The 25,088-nt window shown below is 35.8% G+C and overlaps 1 protein-coding gene across 2 annotated transcripts in view; it reads right to left on the bottom strand.

The window, feature by feature from the left end:
* Positions 1 to 25,088, bottom strand: part of LOC106711742 (ATP-citrate synthase) — a 41,722-nt gene continuing 16,634 nt past the window's right edge. For both annotated transcript variants that reach the window (XM_045684904.1, XM_045684903.1), the window contains exons 2-23: positions 19,009 to 19,126; positions 18,319 to 18,424; positions 17,578 to 17,763; positions 17,148 to 17,261; positions 15,883 to 15,962; positions 14,872 to 15,130; positions 13,685 to 13,897; positions 13,128 to 13,285; positions 12,083 to 12,245; positions 11,381 to 11,548; positions 10,583 to 10,706; positions 8,687 to 8,784; positions 7,516 to 7,614; positions 6,966 to 7,081; positions 5,775 to 5,915; positions 5,180 to 5,319; positions 4,557 to 4,795; positions 4,121 to 4,263; positions 3,515 to 3,677; positions 2,840 to 2,973; positions 1,827 to 2,033; positions 1 to 252 (exon numbers count right to left, since the gene is read on the bottom strand). In XM_045684904.1, the coding sequence (XP_045540860.1) occupies positions 90 to 252; positions 1,827 to 2,033; positions 2,840 to 2,973; positions 3,515 to 3,677; positions 4,121 to 4,263; positions 4,557 to 4,795; positions 5,180 to 5,319; positions 5,775 to 5,915; positions 6,966 to 7,081; positions 7,516 to 7,614; positions 8,687 to 8,784; positions 10,583 to 10,706; positions 11,381 to 11,548; positions 12,083 to 12,245; positions 13,128 to 13,285; positions 13,685 to 13,897; positions 14,872 to 15,130; positions 15,883 to 15,962; positions 17,148 to 17,261; positions 17,578 to 17,763; positions 18,319 to 18,424; positions 19,009 to 19,058 (3,264 nt within the window). In that variant the 5' untranslated portion in view covers positions 19,059 to 19,126 and the 3' untranslated portion in view covers positions 1 to 89. The remainder of the gene's footprint in view (positions 253 to 1,826; positions 2,034 to 2,839; positions 2,974 to 3,514; positions 3,678 to 4,120; positions 4,264 to 4,556; positions 4,796 to 5,179; positions 5,320 to 5,774; positions 5,916 to 6,965; positions 7,082 to 7,515; positions 7,615 to 8,686; positions 8,785 to 10,582; positions 10,707 to 11,380; positions 11,549 to 12,082; positions 12,246 to 13,127; positions 13,286 to 13,684; positions 13,898 to 14,871; positions 15,131 to 15,882; positions 15,963 to 17,147; positions 17,262 to 17,577; positions 17,764 to 18,318; positions 18,425 to 19,008; positions 19,127 to 25,088) is intronic.

The following is a 25,088-nucleotide window of genomic DNA, read 5'->3' as shown; positions in this document are numbered from 1 at the left end:
AGAAAAATTTGACATATTTTTGTCTGAAAATGTTTAACTAAAAGGAATATTTTTAAAATGAAGCCAACACAATAGTTTTAACATCAGATCTAGTTGTTGGGTGCCATATATGTGATGTCATCCCAGGGGTGGCGATATAGGGGTTGTTTCATCCTCTTCTGATCAAGATAATGTCCAACAAGTCCAATAGTACGACCCAACACGAATAAAGCATTAATGGCACCCATCTGGATATAATTGTTACCTTCCTCTCTGAAAAATTACAAAAATAATCGATTAAAACATCCATCCATTATATTCCTGTGAAATTTTTTAATATTTACACAATAAATTTTCCAATAAATCTATATATATAAAAGAAAGTCGTGTTAGTTACACTATTTATAACTCAAGAACGGCTGAATCGATTTGACTGAAAATTGGTGGGTAGGTAGCTTAGAACCAGGAAACGGACATAGGATAATTTTTACCACGTTTTCTATTTTTTATTCCGCGCGGACGGAGTCGCGGGTAAAAGCTAGTTTAATATAAAAAGACACAATTTAATAAATGCAAATAACAAGATATAAAAGAAAACATCAAAAAAAACTGAATGATGTCAAGAAAAAGAATATATTATAAAAATGTCCAAAAAAGGCTGAAGGAAAAGAGTTGTACGAAAAATGCTGAAGGAAAAAAGTTGTACGAAAAATGCTGAAGGAAAAAAGCTGTACGAAAAAGGCTGAAGGAAAAAGGCTGGATGCAACTCCGAGACAGAAACATTTTGTAAAAGAAAGAAGAGAACAAGTGTTAATTATAAATACAAGATGTTTCTACTTTGGTCAATCTTCTTATAAATAAATCTACTTTTTCACAATTTTTTTGATAAATTCTATGAATTAAATTGAACGAATGTGAAAAAAAAACACAAAACTACACAGTTAAATTGAAATTATTAATATTAATATTTGTAACAACAATTATACTTATGAGCGTCGGTAGCTCAGAGGTTAAGCACTTGACTTATAATCTACAGGTCCTGGGTTCGAATCCCGTCATATACTAATGTGTTTTTCTATATACAATTTACATATGTACATATATACAACATTCTTACGGTGAAGGAAAACATCGTGACGCTGCACATATCTGAGAAGAAATTCAATGATATGTGTGAAGTCAACTCGCACTTGACTATAATTGACTATGACATAGTCACATCTAACTTAGGATAGACTCCGAGACCCTCAATGGTGATGTATAGTGAGCTGATGATGATGATGATGATGAATTATACTTATATATATATCAAAATTCTTACTTAAATTAATATGAAGTCACGTGTCAATATTTTTTTCAAATGTTTAGTTTAGTAATTTTTATCAACTTTACACGAGACGTAAAAAAAATGTCTATTTAAAAAAAATCTTTAGTAATTTCTTAATAAATACACTATTTAGCAGTTAATAAATAATTATATCTTTAATTTTTTATCGATTTATTCAATTTAAACTTTATTAGTATATATATTTTTACATTTAAATTATAATATGATGAATGTTTAGACGCGGAATGAGCTCCATCTATTTACATTATGTGAAAACTGACAATTTTTGATTTAAGCGATGTAACTTTGAGGTAAATATACAAAACTAGCTGTCGCCCGCGACTCCGTCCGCGCGCAGTTAAAAAAAATGAGGGGGGGGATATGAAAAATAGATGTTGTCCGATTCTCAGACCTACTGAATATGCTCACAAAATTTCATGAGAATCGGTCAAGCCGTTTCGGAGGAGTACGGGAACGAAAACTGTGACACGAGAATTTTATATATTAGATATATACTAACTGTGTGAAGAGTTGGCAATGCCTGAAGAGGTCTACCATTGCTGCAGCCACGATACCATCCACATTCAATATCAGATTTGGTTTCTTTCTTGTTGTAATAGATTCCACATCGAGAGCATATCTCGTGACAGGCCAGGCCGGCCAACGAGATGTTACATAAGATTTTAATTCACGTACACGAGAATCCGGATTATTTATGGATTTCACTCTGAAAATATAAATATAAAACTAGATATTATTAATAAAAAAGTTAAAAAAAAAAAATGGATGCTCTATGATATGACACTTAGGAATAAATGTCATCCGCAACTCTCTGCGCGGAATTAAAAAAAACTTATTAAGTAGCTTATGTGTTCTTCCAGATTATGTTCTACATCCATTTTGGAGATAACTTCAAACATTCATCCATCTAAATATACATTTATAATATTAGTAAGAATACGACTTCTTAGCAGATTGTTTTAAATTAAATAAAGTTAGTTAACTTATATCGATTAAAAAACATCATATTTCATACAAATGATGTATATACGTTGTTGATAATGAAAAACCACATTTTTTGATGTGAAACATCTATAGGATCACTTTTAAACCGAATCGTTGGCGTGGCGACGCTTGCCGTGGCGACGGGTCGCCACGCTATACTGAAGTATCTGATTTAAACATTTTTCTTAATATTATTATTATAATTATTATCATTACTATCATAATCATTGTCATTATCATTATCATTATTATCATTATTATTTATTTAATTATAATATTTAATATTTTATGCACATTACTTGTACACACACGATGTTTCACATCTGTCAGGCGTCACATGACGGCTCACAAGTTTTTTTTTTTGTCTATGTTTGTTCCGGATAATCTCCGTAACAACTGGACCAATTTTGACAGAACTTTGACTGGAAGGTAGCTGGTGTCCATGAGCATGACATAGGCTACTTTTGTTCTACATCGAAGTTGTTACGAGCTAATTATCATATGAAAAATAATATAAAAAAAAATCACCTGTGTCCGATGCCCATAATTAATTCTCCTTTAGCTCGCTTCTCGTTAACAAACTCCTGAGGATGTTGACCCTTGTCGTATGCTGCACAGAAATCTGCAGCAGCACGGTCCAGAGCTCCTCCGAACCTGTCACCCTGGAGAACATCACATATATTGTAATAGCAATAAAAATAGCAGAACACATGCTTCAAGTGGAAGAATCTAATTCCAAGTCCAGTCTGATTGAGTCTTTTCGAATTCGCGGAAATAGCGAAGCGACCGTTGCCTATAGACATCCGCAAATGCAGCCTTGCCTTTAATCAACCGAGAAGGGGACGCACAGAAAGAGGATATTCCTTTCCTATGCGTCCCCTCTTCCGCCAAATCAACTGCTTGCGGAAGGCCTTATTTAAGTCATGTTTCCCTTTTTTTATAAGGATAGAATGGGAAGGGGAATCCACTGATTTGACGGAGGATGGGGCGCTGATGGGGTACATCCTCATTCTGTGCGTCCCCTCCTCTGTCGATTTAAGGTAAGTTACAACGCATCTATAATTACGGATATCTATGGACAGTGGTTGCCAGCTTCATCATCATCTTCCTGGCTTCATCCCACACATGGGGTCAGAGCATCAGGTTTTAAAAACCTTAAAGTTTATCACCGGTTGCAATTTTATGGTATATATAACAACTAACAATAGTGAGAAGTCCGCTGACAACAGATGATATGAGATCTTTTCCGGCGCGCGCCGTCACCATCGTATTGTGAGCTCCGGAGACAGCTGGACCATGGTCTGCTGTCACTATCAGCACCAGCTCTATGAACCGGCATGCCCATGATGGCAGCTCACGCTGGAACCTGGGATACAAGGAAAGGTCATCACAAGGTCAATGAAAAGATCAGCTCGAGAAGTCAAGTAAGACATTTACAGACTCTTGGTCCATACTGTTTTTTTTCTATTGTTTTTTTTTAATAATGACAGTTCAATGTTGAATATTTTATATCCTAGCACAAGCTTCGAGGTTATATAGAACTAGCTGTCGTCCGCGACTACGTCCGCGTAGAATTAAAAAAAAAAAAAAGTCAAAAGTAGCCTATGTACTGTTACAGACTATGTTCTACATCTGTGCCAAATTTATTTTCAACCGTTCCGGAGATACATTCAAACAAACATACATCCATCTAAACATTCACATTTATAATATTAGATAATTTACAATGGAGGTGTTCAATTTTCTTGTATTTTTTCTTTTACAAAAAAAAATGTCTGCATCGTAGTGTGTGATTGTGTAAATACTGACCAGAGAAGACTAACGGTGCCACCTACTCCAAGTCCACGTTCCAGAACCTGGCTGATGGGTACACCGCAGTATGACAACTCCTGACCTCGCTCGTCACATATTGTACTGATGAAAGCAGCAGGTTTGCGGATAATACCCAATTTCTATATACAAAATTATACCATTAACAATTTATAATAAACTAGCTTTTACCCTCGACTTTTTTAATAAAAAAAAAAAAACTTAATACATAATCTACATCTATGTCAAATTACATCGAAAACAATTGGCGCCGTTCTCCAGATATTTTGTAATAAACATTTATCTATCCATACATCCAATTCATATTTATATTAGTAAGTAAATATCCATGTAAAGTTTGACAGATAGAGGGCGCTGTACACTGCTGTCAATATAATGCACTTTTAGAGTTATTGTAAGACTATCATTGACTTACCCTCGCCCAATCGTAGTCCATAGGAACTTTAGGTGGGTCCACCTCCTCCTTCACAATGATCTTGCCCTGATCGACCAGTTTCTGGTACACCTGATGTACCGCTTTGCCCAAACTATCGAAAGACTCAGGTACGGTGACACCGAATGATTTCAATGCCGCATTCTTAGCGGCCGCCTTTTCTAATGTTGAACCGGCGAGAGAACCGGCATGTCCGAATTGTACCTCAGACGAAAACATATCTGAAATTAATATATTTACATATAAAATAGCTAACTTTAACAGAAAAAAAAGTAGCCTACGACATTCCCGCATACATCAGCTACCTTCTCATCGAAGTCCGGTCGAAATCTGTCCATCCGTTCCGGAGATTACCCGGAACAAACTTTGTCTTGCGGACAGACATACGGACAAAAATTTGTTTTACTTCAATATTACATATAGACACTCCAATTTTATACGTTTTTACTACAAGCTGTAATATTTTTCTAATTTGATTACCGCCATTTTGGCGCTGACGGCAACGGTGTTAGAAATTCGAACTAACAGACAGAATGGCGACAGTAATTTCAACTGGTACTTTATATGAAAGAATCAAAAGTTATAATTTCCAAGCAGTATGTCACCTGAGCAAGTGCCAATACACCATGCCACCATCGGCTTGGTGATGAGCTTGTCGCGGATGGCACGACAGATGTGGTACTCCTCCACACCCCCCACCTCGCCCAGCACCACCAGCATCTTCACGTTGGGATCCGCCTCGAACCTGATCACATAAGGAAAACTTACTAGAAAAGAAAGAGGGGAGAGATGTTATATAAAATCCCACCACATATCACTAGAGGGCGGTAGAGAGCAAAAAAATTAGTAAAAGCCCTAATGTGATTAAAAGAGGAAATATTATTTACTAGATCATTAAAAGACCATTTATTCAATAAGAAATCTTCACTAACTTAAGTAACCATTGGAGGTCTTAAAAAAATGCAAAAAAAAAACTTATAGAAAGACTAGATTTTTTTTTATCAATATGTAAAGAAAATAGGATCTCTTTTTTTCAAGTTGATATTAATTTTTTTTTTGATAATTTTCTTTCGTTTTCAAAACGACATATTTAAATTTATAAATTTTTAGACATCATCGTAGAAATACTGTTAAAAACGTTTACATAATTTCTTATAAACGTTTATAAGTTATAAAATGTTACCTCCTCTCTGTTCATACCTTAGGAGGTGATCAAGGAAGGTGGTGCCAGGGTATCTATCACCTCCAATAGCCACACCTTCGCACACACCATCAGCTTCCTTAGACAAGATGTTGTTCAACTCATTACTCATACCACCAGACCGGGATACGTACGCCACGCTAAAAAAAAATATATATTTATATAGTAAAACCGAGAATATAAACATCCAGACAAAAAAGATAATTTGTTCCTATAACAGACAAGTTCATATCGCTTAGTTATATCATAAAATGACATGACAATACAGTATGACAAAGATTTTTGATGTGAAACATCTATAGGATCACTTGTAAACCGAATCGTTGGCGTGGCGACGCTTGCCGTGGCGACGGGTCGCCACGCTATACTGAAGTATACATATATATATATATATTATTTTAATAATATTTAATATTATTATTCATTCATTCATTCATTCATTCCTTCCTTCCTTCATTCAATTCATTCATTCATTCATTCATTCCTTCATTCATTCATTCATTCCTTCCTTCATTCATTCTTTCATTAATTAATTCATTCCTTCGTTCATTCATTCATTCATTCATTCATTTGTCATTTATTTATTTATTTATCTATTTAATATTTTATGCATATTACTTGTACACACGCGATGTTTCACATCTGCCAGGCGTCCCATGACGGCTCACAAGTTTTTTTTTTGACATTAACAAGAGGGCGCTAGTGAACTATCAAAATTTAGTTTATATTATTACCACCGTGTTATATATATTTCCAAAAGGAACTTATGTTTGTTTTTTTTTTGACACGAACAAGGGTGAATTTACAAGTTTTAAGGGTTAAAAGTGATAAAAATTAATCTAACTTCTTCGGAAAGTCATTAATGTTACAACTTCAAGCAATTAATTAGTAAATTAAGACTTGAGTTTTTTGTAGTAATTTCTTACTATTTAAATTTGATACATACATTATTAGCAAATTAAACTAAATAACATTTTCCGTATTTTTATATGGTATTTAAAAATTGTGAATGGCAACACTAAATAATGCAGTTGCCGCTCTCTGATTGGTCAAAATATGACGCAGTCAAGGTATTGCCAGTTAAAATATTTTCAAACTGTCATAAATCCTTTTGTCTATGTCAATAACTTTCAATGTGTCATATTTCATTGTAAGTAGAGGGGAGGGAAGGGGGTTGAGGGTAGATTTACCTGCCGGGACGGTACAACTTGCTATCAATAATGTTGTCTATCATGCCGGCAGTGTTGCCAATCTTGAAACATCCAGGCTTGATGCCGCCCACAGTAGCCGGACCTATGATAGTCACCTGCAACACATAATATATTATAGTCTAACCAAGAATATAAAAAACTTTGACTGAAGACACTTGAATCGGATATAGTACAGGGTTCAGTACCTTGAAAGAAAAAAACGGAACCCTCATAGGATCATTACGTTGTACATCTGTCTGTCAAGACGTTCTTAGGAACTCGTGAAGGTATCAAGCTGAAATTTATATCTAATACTAAGGTCTACTGTAATTTGAAGCTGTGAAAAAACTTCTAATCAACAAACGAAGCAACGTTATAGCACAGATTATGGAAAAAAATTGCGAAAACCGTAAAATTTACTTGTTTTTCTAATATTTCCATATTATTATTTAACAATAGATGGCGTTGTAATAAAAAATTGAACTAAACCTTAATTTTTAATTACAGCGCCATCTGTTGTCATCTTGAAACTATGTTTAAATTTACTCACCCCTCTTTGGTCTGCCACTTTGATGAGTTTCCTCGTCATATTCTCAGGAATACCCTCCGCTATTATCACTATTGTGTTTATCTGTGGATGTTGCATCGCCTAGAAGAAAAAACAAAGTTTTTTTTAATATACGTCATCATAATCAACCTGCCCTTATCCCTATGGAGTCGGCACAGTATGTACTCCTCCATACATCTCTATCAGCCGTCATATCTGAATTTACCCCCTTCTTATGCATATCCTCTTTCACACAATCCATACATACTTTCTTTGGTCTTCCTCTACCTTTATATCCATCCACATTTAATCTCATTACTTTTTTGTTTATATGAACATCATCTCTCCGCATAACATTTTTTTAATATACGTATTTTATGATTAACCTATTAATTATTTAAGAGATAATACGAGAAATTTAACAGTCTTTTAATGTTTTTTATTTAAATTATCTAATTAATGTAGAATTATAAAAAAATAAATCCATTTCAGTACTATTTACTCTACTATCGAATAATTAAAAAAAAATTGTCTGACTATACGTAAATCTGCGTTTGTTACGTGTAATCTCTAAAACGGCTGGACCGATTTTGACGAGAGTTTCATTGAAAGATAGCTGATATATGCAAGAGTGTCATAGGATATTTTTTTTAACACCACGAAACGAAGTCATGTGTCAAACATAAACTTTAATTATGACAATGCGCATTTCAATGGAATTAAAAAACAAATACATTGAAATATCTGAATTCTTACTAAAAAACTCATTTATAAACGACTAGCTTTTAATAAATCTTACTAATATTATAAATGCAAATATTTGGATGTTTGTTTGAAGGTATCTCCGGAAAGGCTAAACGAATCTCGATGATTTTTCGCATAGATTTAGATTATAGTCTGGAAGAACACATAGGCTACTTTTTTTTTTTTAGTTCCGCGTGGACGAAGTCGCGGGCGACAACTAATCTAGTGATTAACAAAGCCTTAATACTCAGTGACAATGTAGCTTTTCTAATGATTTTTTTCTTCAAATCGGTCCAATTATTTCCGAATTTATTTCTTAAAAACCAAAAATATAGTACCTCTTATAAAATTAGTATAGATATAAGCATTTTAGATTAGCGACATAAAAAAAATAGTATATCTTGTTTAGTGGAAAAGGGGTTTAACAAACCTGTATCGTGCTATCATAAGCAGAGCGAAGTGAGGCAAAAGTGACCAAAACTGTTGCCTCTTGATGTTTGCGCATCGCAACGTCCATGTCAGAGAAAACTACAGACAGACAAAAAGAGATTTTTTTTATATAGAATAAACTATTGACCACGATCACATGTGATGAAGTCTAAAGATGGTACGAGCTAGTTTTGTAAATGCCTATTCAATCTGTTGTAATTAATAAATTATTTAATCTTTATAAGTATAGACAAATGACGCGATCAACGCTATTGTCTCTCTGGTTTTTTCCAGCTTCTCAAATGTCAAGTAGAATATGTAAGCGTGTGTAAAAATGTAAGAACAAGATTAAGAAAATAAATGGTTTTAATGTGATCTTTCTGTACTCATTTCAACACAATCTACTTGACGATCCTCACATCGTACTTGGAAGTAAAAACTAACGCCCATTTCTATTAAGTGAACTAAAAATTGTTAGATAACGTAATAATATGAAATATTCATCATCATCAGCTCACTATACATCACCACTGAGGGTCTCGGAGTCTACCCTGAGTTAAGTGTGACTAGGTCATAGTCAACTATAGTCAAGTGCGAGTTGACTTCACACATATCATTGAATTTCTTCTCAGATATGTGCAGCATCACAATATATTCCTTCACCGTAAGAATATCTGATAAATGTACATATGTTAATCGAAAAACATATTGGTATATGACGGGATTCGAACTCAAGTCCTGCAGATTGCAAGACAAGTGCTTAACTTCTGAGTCACAAGTATTGTTATGTAATTGCAGTTTGTCTATATTCTATAGTCTATAATTCGAAGAAATAGCGAAGTGACCATTGCCCATAGACATCTGTAGATTTGCCTACATTTATTCGATGGCGGAAGAGACGCACAGAAAAAAGATATTTCCTCTTTCTATATATATTCTCCTCCGCCAAATCCTCTCCCCCTTCCCATCGGTTTCTTAGCTAATTATTTTTGGACATGATTTTATAATTTTCATTAATTTTTTATATTTTTAAACTACAACAATTATATCTGGATAAGCGAGAGTCATTGTCCAGTCCCAACGGACCTCTACAAGCGAGAGTCATTGTCCAGTCCCAACGGACCTCTACAAGCGAGAGTCATTGTCCAGTCCCAACGGACCTCTACAAGCGAGAGTCATTGTCCAGTCCCAACGGACCTCTACAAGTGAGAGTCATTGTCCAGTCCCAACGGACCTCTACAAGCGAGAGTCATTGTCCAGTCCCAACGGACCTCTACAAGCGAGAGTCATTGTCCAGTCCCAACGGACCTCTACAAGCGAGAGTCATTGTCCAGTCCCAACGGACCTCTACAAGTGAGAGTCATTGTCCAGTCCCAACGGACCTCTACAAGCGAGAGTTATTGTCCAGTCCCAACGGACCTCTACAAGCGAGAGTCATTGTCCAGTCCCGACGGACCTCTACAAGTGAGAGTCATTGTCCAGTCCCGACGGACCTCTATAAGCGAGAGTCATTGTCCAGTCCCAACGGACCTCTACAAGCGAGAGTCATTGTCCAGTCCCAAAGGACCTCTACAAGCGAGAGTCATTGTCCAGTCCCAACGGACCTCTACAAGCGAGAGTCATTGTCCAGTCCCAACGGACCTCTACAAGCGAGAGTCATTGTCCAGTCCCAACGGACCTCTACAAGTGAGAGTCATTGTCCAGTCCCGACGGACCTCTATAAGCGAGAGTCATTGTCCAGTCCCAACGGACCTCTACAAGTGAGAGTCATTGTCCAGTCCCGACGGACCTCTATAAGCGAGAGTCATTGTCCAGTCCCAACGGACCTCTATAAGCGAGTAAATATCACGGTCCCTTGGATTCTCGCTCATCCAGGTTCGACTGTATATTGTCTTACCGGGTATAAAGACTTCCTTATTGCCGAAGTAATATTTCTGTTTGTGGTCCACAGTGAAGGGGTACACAATGGCTACCACTGAAGGCTCCGAGCGACGGCAGATGTAGTCGAAATCCAACATGCCCTGCAAAAAGTATGATAATCATCACAAAAAAACTCAAGTTTAATAAAAAAAATAACCCGACTGGTACATTAGATAATAGCGCCATCTGTTGTCTGAATTTTAAAACAAACATTTTTTAAATATATTATTTTACATTAAACTATAATTTTATAACACATATTTTTTTTTATTTTTAGAATATTCGTAAATATGAAAAAATGATTCGACGATTCGAAAAAAAGTTTCGACGAGTGAGATCCGAATTTGTTTTAATAAACGAGTTCAAATCTCCCACCATAACATATAATTTTTTTTTTTTTGCTAAATCTTTTTTTTTATGTTTCGAGAATAATCTATAAAGTATTACATACAAAATCACACTTTATTTAGTTTAAATTTTACTAATATTATAAATGAGAATGTTTAGATGGATGGATATTTGTAAAGGTATCTCCGAAACGGTTCAACGGATCTTGATGAAATTTGGCCCAAATGTAGAACATAGTCTGGAAGAACACATAGGCTATTTACTAAGTTTTTTTTTAATTCCGCACGAACGAAGTCGCGGGCCGTAGCCAGTTAGAAATAATAATAAAATTTCTATTTCACAACGTAGCCAATAGATGGCGCTATTTCATATATTAAAGCCTGTTAGTTCATATTTTTAAATTAAAGTTATGTTAATATTTTAATACCTGTATAGCTCTATTCTGCATTCCCCAGATGATGGCTTTAGTGCGATCTGTGAAGAGTGGTCTCGCTGTACTGAGAGGCTGTCCTAGGTCCATACGTGTCGGTGCCTGGGAGCACACCAGGTCTAGCAGCGCTGGTGTCATCTCCGGTAGATCCAGCTTCGGTGCCGGCTGGAGATAAAAAACAGTATTTAGTTAAACTACTAATGATTTTTATACATTTTGACATCGCAAGTATATTTTTTGTTTTTTTTAAAAAAACTTTATTTTTGTCTATATAGACAAAATGTATAATTTAACTGAAAAAAATAATATTCATTTTAACTTTAGTCATGATTCTATGAGTTGATGAATTTTTATGGCAAATAAAATTGAGTTTTATCTTATTGAAATAAAATTGAAATAAGGTTTAATTTTAATTTTCATATTTTTTTTTCTTTTGAATTCATTTAAAATTACGTGCAAAACTCAACCTTAAATTAAACCTTGTTTCAATCTTGGTAAAGCTCAATTTTATTTGCGACAAAAAATCTGCTTTGACCCTAACTCTATAGATTATTATTTTACACTAAATTCCAAAAATATTTTCTGAAACACATGTCTATAATAAATTAAATTTCCACAAAATAATTTACGACAAAACATTATAATTTTACACTTTAAAGTTTTTAACCAAAACCAATAATCTTCACAAATTGTACACACCACAGGTTTAGGTTTAGGCAACTGTTTAGGCGCGTAGTCCAGCTGATGATCAGAAGGTATAGGCGCATGTCCTAGAGCTAGGCCCACTATCGCAGTCATATTGCTCTCTGGTCCAAACACATACAGAGGTATGCGGAGACGTTGGCCCACTTCACGCATTTGTCTGTGGATAATAGACAAAAAAAAAGATAAAATTAACAAAGAATATAAAAAAAAACAGCTAGCTGATCCGAAAGCACCTTCACAATTCTTCTGCAATACCACGACCACAAAGAAGAACAGAAGACAGGAGTCAAGTGGAAGTAATTTCAACTATAGTCCGGTCGCGGAGCACGAAGAATTTCGTACAATGACCTCTTTACCTACTGACAGAGGTTACAAACATTTTTGTATTTAGTGCGGTTTACATGAATTATTTGAAGGAGAAAGAAAATTTACCAACTTATAAAATATAGTTATTATTATTATATAAATTATTTATTTAGATTTAATAATACAAGTAATAAAAATCTAGACAAGTATCTGATAATAAAAAATCAAAAATCAGAATCCGATTCCTCTGTTTCGGAGGAACTGTTTTCCGAAGACGTCTCGCCTGTCACATTTATTACAAAAGAATCAACAGTTTTGTCAACATTATCATCTAGTCTAGTTAATTTCGATTCCTCTTATTAAAAATTAAACTTATAGTCTCCAATAAAAGGTTTACAATCCCTGAGGACGGCGGCCTTTGTTTCTGTGCGAGCGAGACTCATTGTATTTACGCGGGAGTGACAGAGACAGGTAATGCGAGTTCAATGTATGAAATTCTTCGTGCTCCGCGACTGGACTATACAGTCTCATGAGTGTGGTCTTTTCTTTCCCATCCTTTTCTTATAAGGTAATAATGGTACAAGGAGGGGACGTATAAGAAGGGGAAATATCTTCTTTCTGTACGTCTCCACCTCCTTTATTTATAGATAGGCAACACAGCAATTATAGATGTCCATAACAGAGATCATTTCGCAGTTGCCGCTTACTCAAATATACAATAACGTTGACTAACCTTAGCCCCTCTTGATAATTAGGGCCCCCTCTTCTAACAAATATGGTGACATTGTACTGCAGCAGCGCATCCTTGTACGTCTCGATGGCGCTGATGATGCCCCGGAAGGTGTCCGCCACATTAGTGAAGTTGGCAATACCACCTCCGATTATCAGCACCTGGTACAATCCGACCACGATAACATGACATGTCACACATAAAAAAAAGTTGCCGAAGCAGTCTTTAAATTACTACGCGGTAACGATAACATGAGAGACACTAAAATGTGGTGAAAATAATTACTTCTAGTTTCACTTGATGGCATATTTTCATTTAAAAGTAAAAAAAAAACAAAGATTTATTTTTTGACCTAGAATCTTTAACTTTATTATGTTTTATATGTGAGAGGATTTTTTAAAAGAGTATACATTCAAATCTGGATAAACCAGGAATTAATAGATAAACCTCCATAAGCGAGAAACTCAAGTAAGAGAAACGTCTACAAGCGATAAAAATCTCAATCCATTAAACTTACTTATCCAAATTAAATTATACTTTATTTAGTTTAAAAAACTAACTTTGCCATCAGGATGTTTCTCCCTGCACATAAGACTGAATATAGTCCTGGCGTAGTCCGCAGTCTGCGCCTCTGTGGGTGCTCCGGAGTACTCTCCGTAGTTGGCCAGTTCTCCAGCACCACCCAGAGCACATACAGTATCACTGTAGGCTACAGAAGCACCACCACCAGCCACCATTGTCCAGATACGACCAGATTTGTTCAGCACTGTTAGCTACACAGACAGACAGATTTATCTTAATAATATTATAAATGCATTCAGATGCATATTTGTTTGAAGGTAACTCCGGAACAGCTCAACGGATCTTGATGAAATTTGGCACAGATATAGAACATATAGGCTACTTATTAAATTTTTTATAAATGCAGTGCGGACAGAATCGCAGGCGACAGCCAGTATGTAATACTTTAAACTTTTAGTAGAGAATTTTGGGATTGAGTTGAGCGTGGCAGTTAAACTTAAAGGTGGAATATGACACCCAATCTTCATGTAGAATTGAGATTTTAGGGCAGCTATAAACTCGTAGGCATCAGATTTATATCGTACTAGCTTTTACCCGCGACTCCGTCCGCGCGGAATAAAAAATAGAAAACGGGGTAAAAATTATCCTATGTCCGTTTCCTGGTTCTAAGCTACTTGCCCACCAATTTTCAGTCAAATCGATTCAGCCGTTCTTGAGTTATAAATAGTGTAACTAACACGACTTTCTTTTATATATATAGATGAGTTATTTACATTCAGAAAAGTCTATTCCTATTGTCAGCAATTAACTCTTGAATTAGTTAAGTTTTGTCTTATGAGTGTGCGTCCCGGAGGCCTACTTTGTCTTCTACCCTTTCCACCTTTTTCTATAAGTAAAGGATGGTAAGGGAAGGTGAATTTGACATAGTGTAGCATTCCCTCCTCTGTCCAAAAGGTAGTCACGGCACTGCAAATGCAATCTATGGGATCACAGTCTGTTCGTCATTTTAGCGAATTTAGGTGGGCGCTTAAGTTTGCCAATTCATCCTTTAAAAAAAAATTACTAAACAAAATACATTGTAAGAACACTTTTCAAATAGTTAATTACAGTTGAACCTGGATAATAGAGAAACCTCTATAAGCGAGAATATTACCGACCTAAGTTCGATTCTCATTTATCCAGGTTGGACTGTACATAAATATAAGTTTACACATTAATGAAATACCTTCAAACTGGCTCCACTCTTCGCATCCAAATCAGCGATATGCGCCTCTTCAGGGTAAGCATCCCTTCCGAATGGTGGTGGGAATGTCACCTCACCCCAATGCTTGGCGCAGATGAAGTCCGCCGTCTGGTCTAACTTAGCGGCTAGATCTAGCAGATAGATCCTGTCACCTGTCACCACGATGGGGTTTATCTCCATATAAGTGAAGTGTAAGTCGACGTACACTTTGTACAAGGACAGGATGAAGCTCGTTATTATCCTGGAATAGAAGAAAAAAACTGTAATCACGGATAGAAAACAGACATTTTTGTATCATACATTTGAAGACATTGTCAGTCAGTGACAAGGATATCTGATTCAATATTCATAAGTCAAATTAAATTATGACAATTCACTAGCGCCGTTTTGTCAAAATCATAAGATTACAATACAATGTAGTCACTGACATCTATAAATGGACTGGCTTAAGACGTAGTATTTTGTGCCTATTTGATTTGCGCCATTTTGGTTTGTAGCCGTGGTGTGGATTAGAACTAATAATATAGATAGAAATGTGCTGTAACGTAAACAACAAGCGCATTTAAATCGGAACGAAGCAAAAGTTGTTATTTCCAAGCAATCTATATATATAAAAGAAAGTCGTGTTAGTTACACTATTTATAACTCAAGAACGGCTGAATCGATTTGACTGAAAATTGATGGGGAGGTAGTTTAGAACCAGGAAACGGACATAGGATAATTTTTACCCCGTTTTCTATTTTTTATTCCGTGCGGACGGAGTCGCAGGTAAAAGCTAGTATCCAATAAAATTAGAAATCAGAGATTGTAACTGACTTGTATTTTAATTATTTTTAGGGCATTTTCTGTGGCTGAAAAGGTTTTATATATTTTTGAAAGAGAACTAATCGCGATAGTAGCGCCTTTCACAAGGATTTTGTGATTTTGACTTTAAATGGGCGCTAGCTGACCTTTAATTTTACTTGTACGCGGTTTATATTTGTGTAGAATTACCTTCTAACAGAAGTTGATTTAACATTCTTCAGCAGTTGCGTGTCGACGTCTTCTCCAGTAGGAAAAGTATCAACTGGCACCTAAAATAAAAAAAAGTATGTCACAAATATATTAACAACTAGCGATCACCCGCGACTTTGTCAACAAAAAAAAGTAGCCTATAACATGCTCACATGCTTCAGCTATCTTCCAATTAAAGTTCTGTCAAAATCTGTCCATCCATTCTGGAGATTATAGGGAACAAACGCGGAGTTATAGACAATACGTACACTGCCCTAAGTGATAAAAATCAATATTTACAAGCGAGCAATCTTAAGGTACCAGAACTTTTTAAGTCACATGTTAAACACTATTTTTTAAGAAGTTTTGCAATTAATATTAAAATGCCATGTTATTTACGATTTATTAATTTTGTGATTTTTAAAAAGGACGAGTGCAGTCATTATTTTTTATATTACATGGTGGCAAACGAGCAAGCGGCCACATGAATTCGCCGAAATGGCGAAACGACCGCTGCCCATAGACATTCGCAATTTCAGATACGTTGCCTACTCTCAATCGACGAAGGAGGGGACGCACAAAAAGAGAATATTTAACCTTCCAATGCATCTCCTCCTCCATCAAATCCACCTCCATCCAAAGAAAATTATCCATTAAAAATTATCCAGATATTCAAATAATCCATTTAAGCACTAGATCGGACAAATCATAAACATTCAAGGGATTTAAAAAAAAAACCTTTGAAAAATTTAACTAGTTTTTAAACCCTCAAGTTTATTTCCCTCCATACCTCCACTGTTCAGACCTCAAGGAGTCAAATCTGGACCTTGTTGGAAATTAACATTAGACTGTTTTTGATGTGAAACATCTATAGGATCACTTGTAAACCGAATTGTTGGCGTGGCGACGCTTGCCGTGGCGACGGGTCGTCACGCTATACTGAGGTATACATATATATATTTTATTTTAATAATATTTAATAGTATTTTATTATTATTATTACTACATTATTGTCATTATTATTATCATTGTTATCATTACTATCATCATTATCATTATTATCATTATCATTATTTATTTAATTATAATATTTAATATTTAATGCATATTACTTGTACACACACGATGTTTCACATCTGCCAGGCGTCACATGACGGATCACAAGTTTTTTTTTATAACCATTCCAACTATTTTCGAACCATTCGAACCCACAATCACATGATTGGATATCCATATCCTTAATAATTAGACTATTGGTTAATTACCTCTAGTCTTAGAGCCAGTGCATCCACATCTCCAACATCAACACCTCCCTGATGATGGAACAGGATGGTGTCGGAGCGCCGGCCTGACTGGATGCACAGGTACATCTCCTCGTTCTGGAAAAGTACATACGAAAATTGGTAAATAGCGGGGATCGAGCCTGGATTACGTCCTAGATCAGTCACCTTTTTTATATCTTAAGGTAAATGAGCAAACGGACATCTCAATTCGCCGAAATAGCGAAGCGACTGCTGCCCATAGACATCCTCGATTGCAGAGGGCGTTACCTAAATAATATATTCCCTTCCTATACGTCTCCTCCTCCATCAAATACACTTCCCTATCCCATTCTCGGTTCACAAGTAAATTAGGCCTCCTGGCCCTGTCTGAAATAAACTGACACACATTTGGCACACTATAAAAGACACTCACCGCGTCATGTTTGACAAACGGCTCTACAACGAATCTTCTCAGTTTCCCGAGAGCTGCACCAACTTGCTGCTCCTTGCCCGAGTGGTCTGCCAGCCAGCGGCGCACCTCCGCCGCACTCTTGTTCACACCCACCAGACCCAGCTTACCTCGCCGCTTTATCAGCTGGTCAGGCTTCACCACCAACGACTGGAACCACCAAAAAATATCAAACTTAGGACGAAAACTTGTCATATATTAAAAGCGAATGTTTTGAAGGATATTTGAAGGTATCTCCGAAACGGTTCAACGGATCTTGATGAAATTTGTCACAGACGTAGAATATATGAAGAACACATAGGTTACTTATTAAGTTTTTTTTTTAATTCCTTGCGGACGGCGTCGTGGGCGACATCTAGTATATCATAAGTTGGCAAACGAGCGAACGGCCACCTGAATTCGCTGAAATAGCACTGCCCACAGACATCCGAAATTGCAGATGCGTCGCCTACGTTTAATCGACGGAAGGGACGCACAGAAAGAGAATATTTTCTATACGTCCCCTTCTCAGTCAAATCCACTTCCCTTTCCCATCCTTTTCTTCACTTCACACTTGTCTAGTGTCTTCTGTGTGGTCGTGGTATTGTAACAAGCGAGCAGGCCCATTCGTGCAACAGGTGCTGGCGTCTACCATTGTTAAAATAAATTGTTCTTATGATGATAGCTGTATATTCTGTCCTTAGTTAATGTAATTCTTCTTCTCACCTCTTTGGTGAGCCATGGATTCTTTCCGATCTCGTCCTCCCAGACGGTGCCTTCCTCGAACACGGCGAACCGACATGGTACCAACGCCGTACCGGATCCTATATGCCTGAAAAAATTATTTTATTAATAGATTGAAAAAAATAATTGTATCATATTTTTTTATATACACGAAGAACGAAAATATCTGTCAAAATAAAAAAAATAACAATTACAGTCAACTAGCTTTTACCCGCGACTCCGTCCGCGCGGAATAAAAAAAACGGGGTAAAAATTATCCTATGTCCTATTCCTGGTTCTAAGCTACCTGCCCACCAATTTTCAGTCAAATCGATTCAGTCGTTCTCGAGTTATAAATGGTGTAACTAACACGACTTTCTTTTATATATATAGATAAGATTTTCAAACAATAGGCGGCCAATCTTACTAATATTATAAATACGAATGTTTAGTTGGATGTTTGTTAGAAGGTATCTCCGGAACGGCTTAACATACCTTGATAAAATTTAGCACAAATTTAGAACATAGTCTGGTAGAACCTTACCTTAGAATACCTAACCTGTCCAAGTATAGACTTCAGTGGTCTGAACCCATTTTCACGAGTGAGGTGATTTTTTTTAAGTTAGTAAGAAAATGAATGTCGACAGTTAAAATAATGTACTCGATTCCGTTTCGGTGATAATCACCTCTCACCTGGTTATAAGATCTTTGCCGGTCGCCTCGTAAATGGCTTTGGACGCCATCTTGTATCACCGCGGATCGGCTCGTTTGGGGTGGACAGTGTCGACCGTGCTTTAACCGATGGAGTTACCTGTAAAAAAAAAAACAAATCCTTACTAATATTATAAATGCGAAATTACTTTTTCTGCCTGTTGAGCTTTCCCGCCAAAACTACTTAACCGATGTAAATGAAATTTGATACACAGATAGTCAAGAGCCTGGGAAAGGACATAGACTACTTTTTAATTGGAAAAAGAGTCGTAAGGGGTTGAAAGGGGGGATAAAAAGTTGTATGAAAGTATCGTAATTTTTTCATCTAGAAGCTTGAAACTTATTTTTTAGTTTGTTAATTTGATATAAATAAATACGACACAGCTAGTTATGATTTAAAAATCGGACTTCCCGCCAAAATCGGGACGTTTGGCAACGTTGATTCGGGCAGTCCGTTTAATCCGTAAGCAACATAGTTTTTTTTAATAGGCATCCGAGAATATACGATTTGACGTACACTACCTTATTTAATTTCAGCATTTCGTCTGTGTTCATATAACACTTAGATAAGGAATCACGAGATGAAAATAAAAGTTACCAATACTTCTTTTTTTTCTCTACAAAAATTCACACATTGTAGTGGAGTTCTAGTTCATCCGATTCACAATTAATAATAAAACATATTGTTAAGCATTTAAAGAAATCGAGGCTAAAAATAAATATAGCAATCGTTTGCAAGTTTTACTTATCGCGTGATGCGTGGGAAAAAATAATCATAGAAGTTTTATGACTTATTTTTTTCTCTTATAGAACAAAAGCAATATCATGTATTTTCGTTTTCCACAAAAAAAAATCTAAATTTTCTGAAAACTTTAAAAATAAAAGAAACAACAAATTAAAATCATTTTATAACCTTAAAAAAAGTATTGTCATAGATTATATTACAGAACATTGTCATAGATTATAATTATCAGTATAATTAGCCGTGATTTTAAAAAAGTCAAATTAAAAAAGACTGGTCTAAGGTCTAAGTTTATTTAGAATACATCATTTCTATGATGTTATATCTACAATTTTTTATAATAATTTCTATCACTTAATTCGCTAGCACAGGACCGTCCGAGCGCACGCTGCGACGCCATTGGTCGGAGGCATGGCGCGCCATCGCGTGATCTCACCTTCAGCGCGTCACTCCCGCCAAAAGTCAGCTTGACAACAAGCGTGGTGCAAAACGAGATTTTATAATTATTAAAACGACCAGGTAGTGTAAACAATATACTAATGCAATTGATACCGCAATGAAATTTCGCGCTTATTTCGCTCAATATTTTCAATAAATATATGAACTCTAATAATTTCTTCAATTACTTACTATTTTAAATTAATTACTTAGCTTGTCATCTTTGTAAGGATACACTAATATAAATTTATGTTAAAATTTATCTATTCACAATCTAAGTGTAATCTTATCTGTGCAAAATGTTTTAAATTACTAATTAGGTAAACAATGCGTGAATTAATGTTACTTATTGATTAAAGCTTATCTATAAGTAGATGTTTTGATGAATTAAATAAACGGGTTATAATATAATCCAGATAAGACCTGTGTCGGTCACGAGTAATCAAATAACTGTGATCTGTGTTTCAAACACCAAACGCTACCGTCAGCGCCAAATTTTCGAAAATCAAATAGGCATAAACACTACAGCGTATAGCCTATCCATATAAGACTACATCGGTCGGTGCTACATTGAAGAACCAGAAACAGAGTTTACATTGTCGAAACGAAACACACAGGATTTGGCAGCGAAGGCGACGCACAAGAGAAGGATATAACCTCTTTTTTGCGTCCCCTCCTCTGACGATTAAAGTAGACAGCGCAGCGCATCTGTCTATCTGTCTGCAGATTGTCTGTGGGCAAAGATCACTTCTCTAATTTAGCCAAATTCAAGTGGCCGCTTGCTCATTTGTCACCTTTTACTAAAAATCACCTGTTCAAAATATGAAATCTCTATTTGTTCAAAAAGAATATTATAATTGGTCTATACACTTCCTTTCTTGGTTATTTTGATTGTGTAATTTTTTGTGTCAGTATTCGTTTATAAAGACGTCATAATGATATTGACATAGCCATGTGTAAAGCAGCTCTGAACCGGTTCAAAAATTCAGTTTATACTTGAACCGTTGAGCTGCGGTTCAATATCTAAATTGGCAGCTCATAGCTCATCGCGATGTACCATTTCTATGTGAGTCGATGAACCTCGAGCTGCCTGATAAGTAGCATTTCGCATCTCTAAACGTATATCATAATTCTATGCAGGTGCAAATTGAACTGAGCTGCGAGTCGGTTCACTGATCTGCATCACACATGTGAGCTGTGGCTGATTTGCTGCCTTTGCCTAATCCATTATCGTCAGGGATAGTACAGTACTAAATAAAATATGAATGTAGCCGTGTTTAATTAGTTTATTTATAGTTATGCCAAAAGGCATTTACAAATATACGAAAGCGGACGTTTCGTATTCATTGGATATCCTTTTATTTGAAACCAGGTCGTCTTAGGCAAACCGGTAATTATAATTTATTGAATAATTGAATATTTTGGTACATTGCTATCCAAACTTTATGGCGGCTAGCAATTTCGATGAAACGTCGCGGAGACAATCTTACACTAAAACTGCAGATACCTGTCTTTAATTCTCTTGGGAAAATAAAGACAACAATATGTATTAATACGAGTGTCAAAACACAGTCACAGATATCGGGAGTGTTGCATACCTAGTTTCGATCCAAAGAGGAAATTAAGTAAAAAAAGACGTCAAATTGCATACATGGCGGCCATTACGATATTTGACTTTTTCATTTAATTTATGAAAATTGCAAGAAATAGTGAAGTCATACTTTAATATCATAATAGTTACATGTAAAAAAGTTTTTTAATTGTTGATTGTTCGAGTTTTTGATTAATTGGAACAAGGTGAAAAATGCGCTCACAGCAAACCACGAGCCGCCATAGCGATTGAATCTTTTAATACATTTATTAATTCACAGAACAGGTTTTATATATGTTATGGTAAGAATTTCATAGTTATATTCGAAGATGGAATTTTTAATTATAAATCATAAGACCATGTTATACAACATACCACGTCATTTGTTCCAAAGACAAAAACATCGTTTCCTCGCTTTACGTTTCGATGGTCGAGGCACGTCAATTGATACTTATTGTTATCTCTTACACTCTCTTTGACAAAACAGAGACAACATGTATCAATACAAGAGTCATTTCAGTAAAATTTTACAGTCATAATTATGACAATAAAGTTTGCTTGTGTCCTTTTAGGCTGTTTTCTACATCTATGCCAAATTTAAACGAGATACGTTTCGCCGTTGTGTATATACCTAATAACAAACATCCATCTAAACATAAGCATTTATATTAATAAAAGTAAGAAATAAGATAATCCAACAAGGATATTTTGGGGCCTAGCACAAAAATATGCGAGAAAGTATATCGTAACGACAAATACATCACGTGTACGAAATATGTTTTGTTTATCTATATATATAAAAGAAAGTTGTGTTAGTTACACCATTTATAACTCAAGAACGGCTGAATCGATTTGACTGAAAATTGGTGGACAGGTAGCTTAGAACCAGGAATAGGACATAGGATACTTTTTACCCCGTTTTCTATTTTTTTTATTTTTTTTTATTCCGCGCGGACGGAGTCGCGGGTAAAAGCTAGTCTATATATATAAAAGAAAGTCGTGTTAGTTACACTATTTATAACTCAACATAGGTCGAACTGATTTCGCTGAAAATTGATGGGGAGGTAGCTTAGAACTAGGAGACGGACATAGGAACTTTTTTATCTTGTGTGCATTTTTTTATTCCGCGCGGACGGAGTCGCGGGTAAAAGCTAGTCGTTAATAAATACAGACACTAACATTTTTTAATATATTTAGATAAAAGTATAGATGTATGGATGTTAAATATAATAAAAGAAGAAATAATGTCACTTCTTAAAGTGGACCGTCAAAAACTTACATAACCAAAGTACTGTTCACAAAAGGCTACAAGTTTGCTATGGAGGTCGAGTGGGTACCGGAAAGTAGAACAAATAAGTTCAAGTTAACTTGAAAATCTTCAATAGAGTAGGGCAAAGAATATCACCTCATCATATTGCGGAAAAATTATAAACTAACTAGCTGTGCCCGCGTGAAATACTTTGTCTTCGGGTGGTGACGCGCGCTGTTTACAAACCTCTATGACGTAATACATAAGTCGCTTAGCGACTGAAATCGCTGGGTTGCGAAGATTTATGTTGCCTTATTTACGAAGGACCTTATATGTATCGTAATTATCGTATAAAATGTATATCAAATAAATTTTGAAGCAAATAAAATCATTACTTAAAGGAGGTTTTCATCAACTGAAGAAGTTTAAAGTTTCCTTATTTGTTAAGGTAAATTGTTTATTGCAACAAACGTAAACATGTCTTAATATAGCTGTCACCCGCAACTCCGTCCGCTCAGAATAAAAAAAACATAATAAGTAGCCTATGTTTTTTTTCCAGACTATGTTCTAAATCTATGCCAAATTTCATTGAGATCCTTCTCCTCAAACAAACATCCATCCAAACATTCGCATTTATAATATTAGTAACAATTAAGATGATGTTTGCAAATTGCTCCCGTACGTTCATTTTTGTTACAAAGAAAATCTTTCTTTCCATTGATATGAGATTTAAGTCACAATCAAGTTTCGACATTCGATGTTTTTTACTCACGTTTGCTTCTTTGGACATCCGATTGACAGGAGTTGCTTAATTTTATGTTATTATATCTAAGCCTCTATGCTATTGTGACCTTTTTTTTTTATATAGTCAGGAAATGCGTTTACGCACGCCTACGCCGGGCTGTGCAATGGCGTAGGGAGTGTGGGACTCGCCGGCCACAGAAGGTGACCGGAATACCCACTAAAACCTGACTGCCCTCTAACGCATTATGGCGGGCGCCACGGGAACGCTTTAGCTTTCTTCCGTGACCCCATGCTATTGTGACCTGCTGTAACTACTAGCTAGTTAGCTAGACCAATTTTAAAATGTTTATTGCCATCTATTCGATTCAGTAATAATGCCCGGCGTTTTATAGTTCATAGTCGGTTTGATTGTAGCAGTTTTCCTGAGACTTCGCGCGATATTAAAATAAAATCTAGTGATAAATATAGCCCATGTCACCTGTGGATGATGTAGCTTGTCAACAGTGACAGAATTTTTCGAATCCGTTCAAAAGTTTCAGAGCATATTCAATGGAAACAAACAATTAAACTTTGCCACTTTATTATACCTTTTTCGTATCACAATATAGGTTACCATACTCCTCCGAAATGATTTTTATAAAATTTTATATGTATAGGTATATATTCATTAGGTTTAAAATCGGCTACTATCTATTTTTCATACACCTATTAAGTGTTTTAAACTGTGCGCGTACGGAAACGCGGGCGACAACTAGTGTTAACAAATTATGGCGTGTAAATTAAATGAAACTGATCATAGTCCATTGTAAAGTCAATAATAATAAGAGAGAAAAAATAAGCAAGGCAATGATAAAATAGAGGTCATACAAAGGTTATTTCGTCATTATGTAAATACTATTTAAATTCTATCTTTTCTTATTCTGTATTAAATTTTATATAAATATTTCACAGGTTTATGTGAAAATGCAGCTTCATTACAATTCATGAAACCTTACCCGTTGTTGGAATCACCAAGTTCAACTAAAAGACCCAAGACCACCGTAACCTTGGTAGATCCCGCAACAACAATATTTGTTGGGTGCACGAATGGGCCGGATCGACTGGTGAAATACCACGACCACACAGAAGACTGGCGTGAAGTGGAAGCAATTCCGCGTTTCGTCTGATGAGTGTGGTCCGGGAGGCCTAATTTTAGTACTCTTTCACTTTCCACCCTTTTCCTATTAAAAAAGGATGGGAAGGGGAAGTGGATTTGGCGGAGGAGGGGACGCAACAGAAGGGGAAATATTCTCTTTTTG

The sequence above is a fragment of the Papilio machaon genome, chromosome 28 (genome assembly GCF_912999745.1).
Source record: "Papilio machaon chromosome 28, ilPapMach1.1, whole genome shotgun sequence".
Lineage (NCBI taxonomy): Eukaryota > Metazoa > Arthropoda > Insecta > Lepidoptera > Papilionidae > Papilio > Papilio machaon.
The sequence above is the reverse complement of the archived record's forward strand: the minus strand, read 5'-3'. Positions and strand labels throughout refer to the sequence as shown.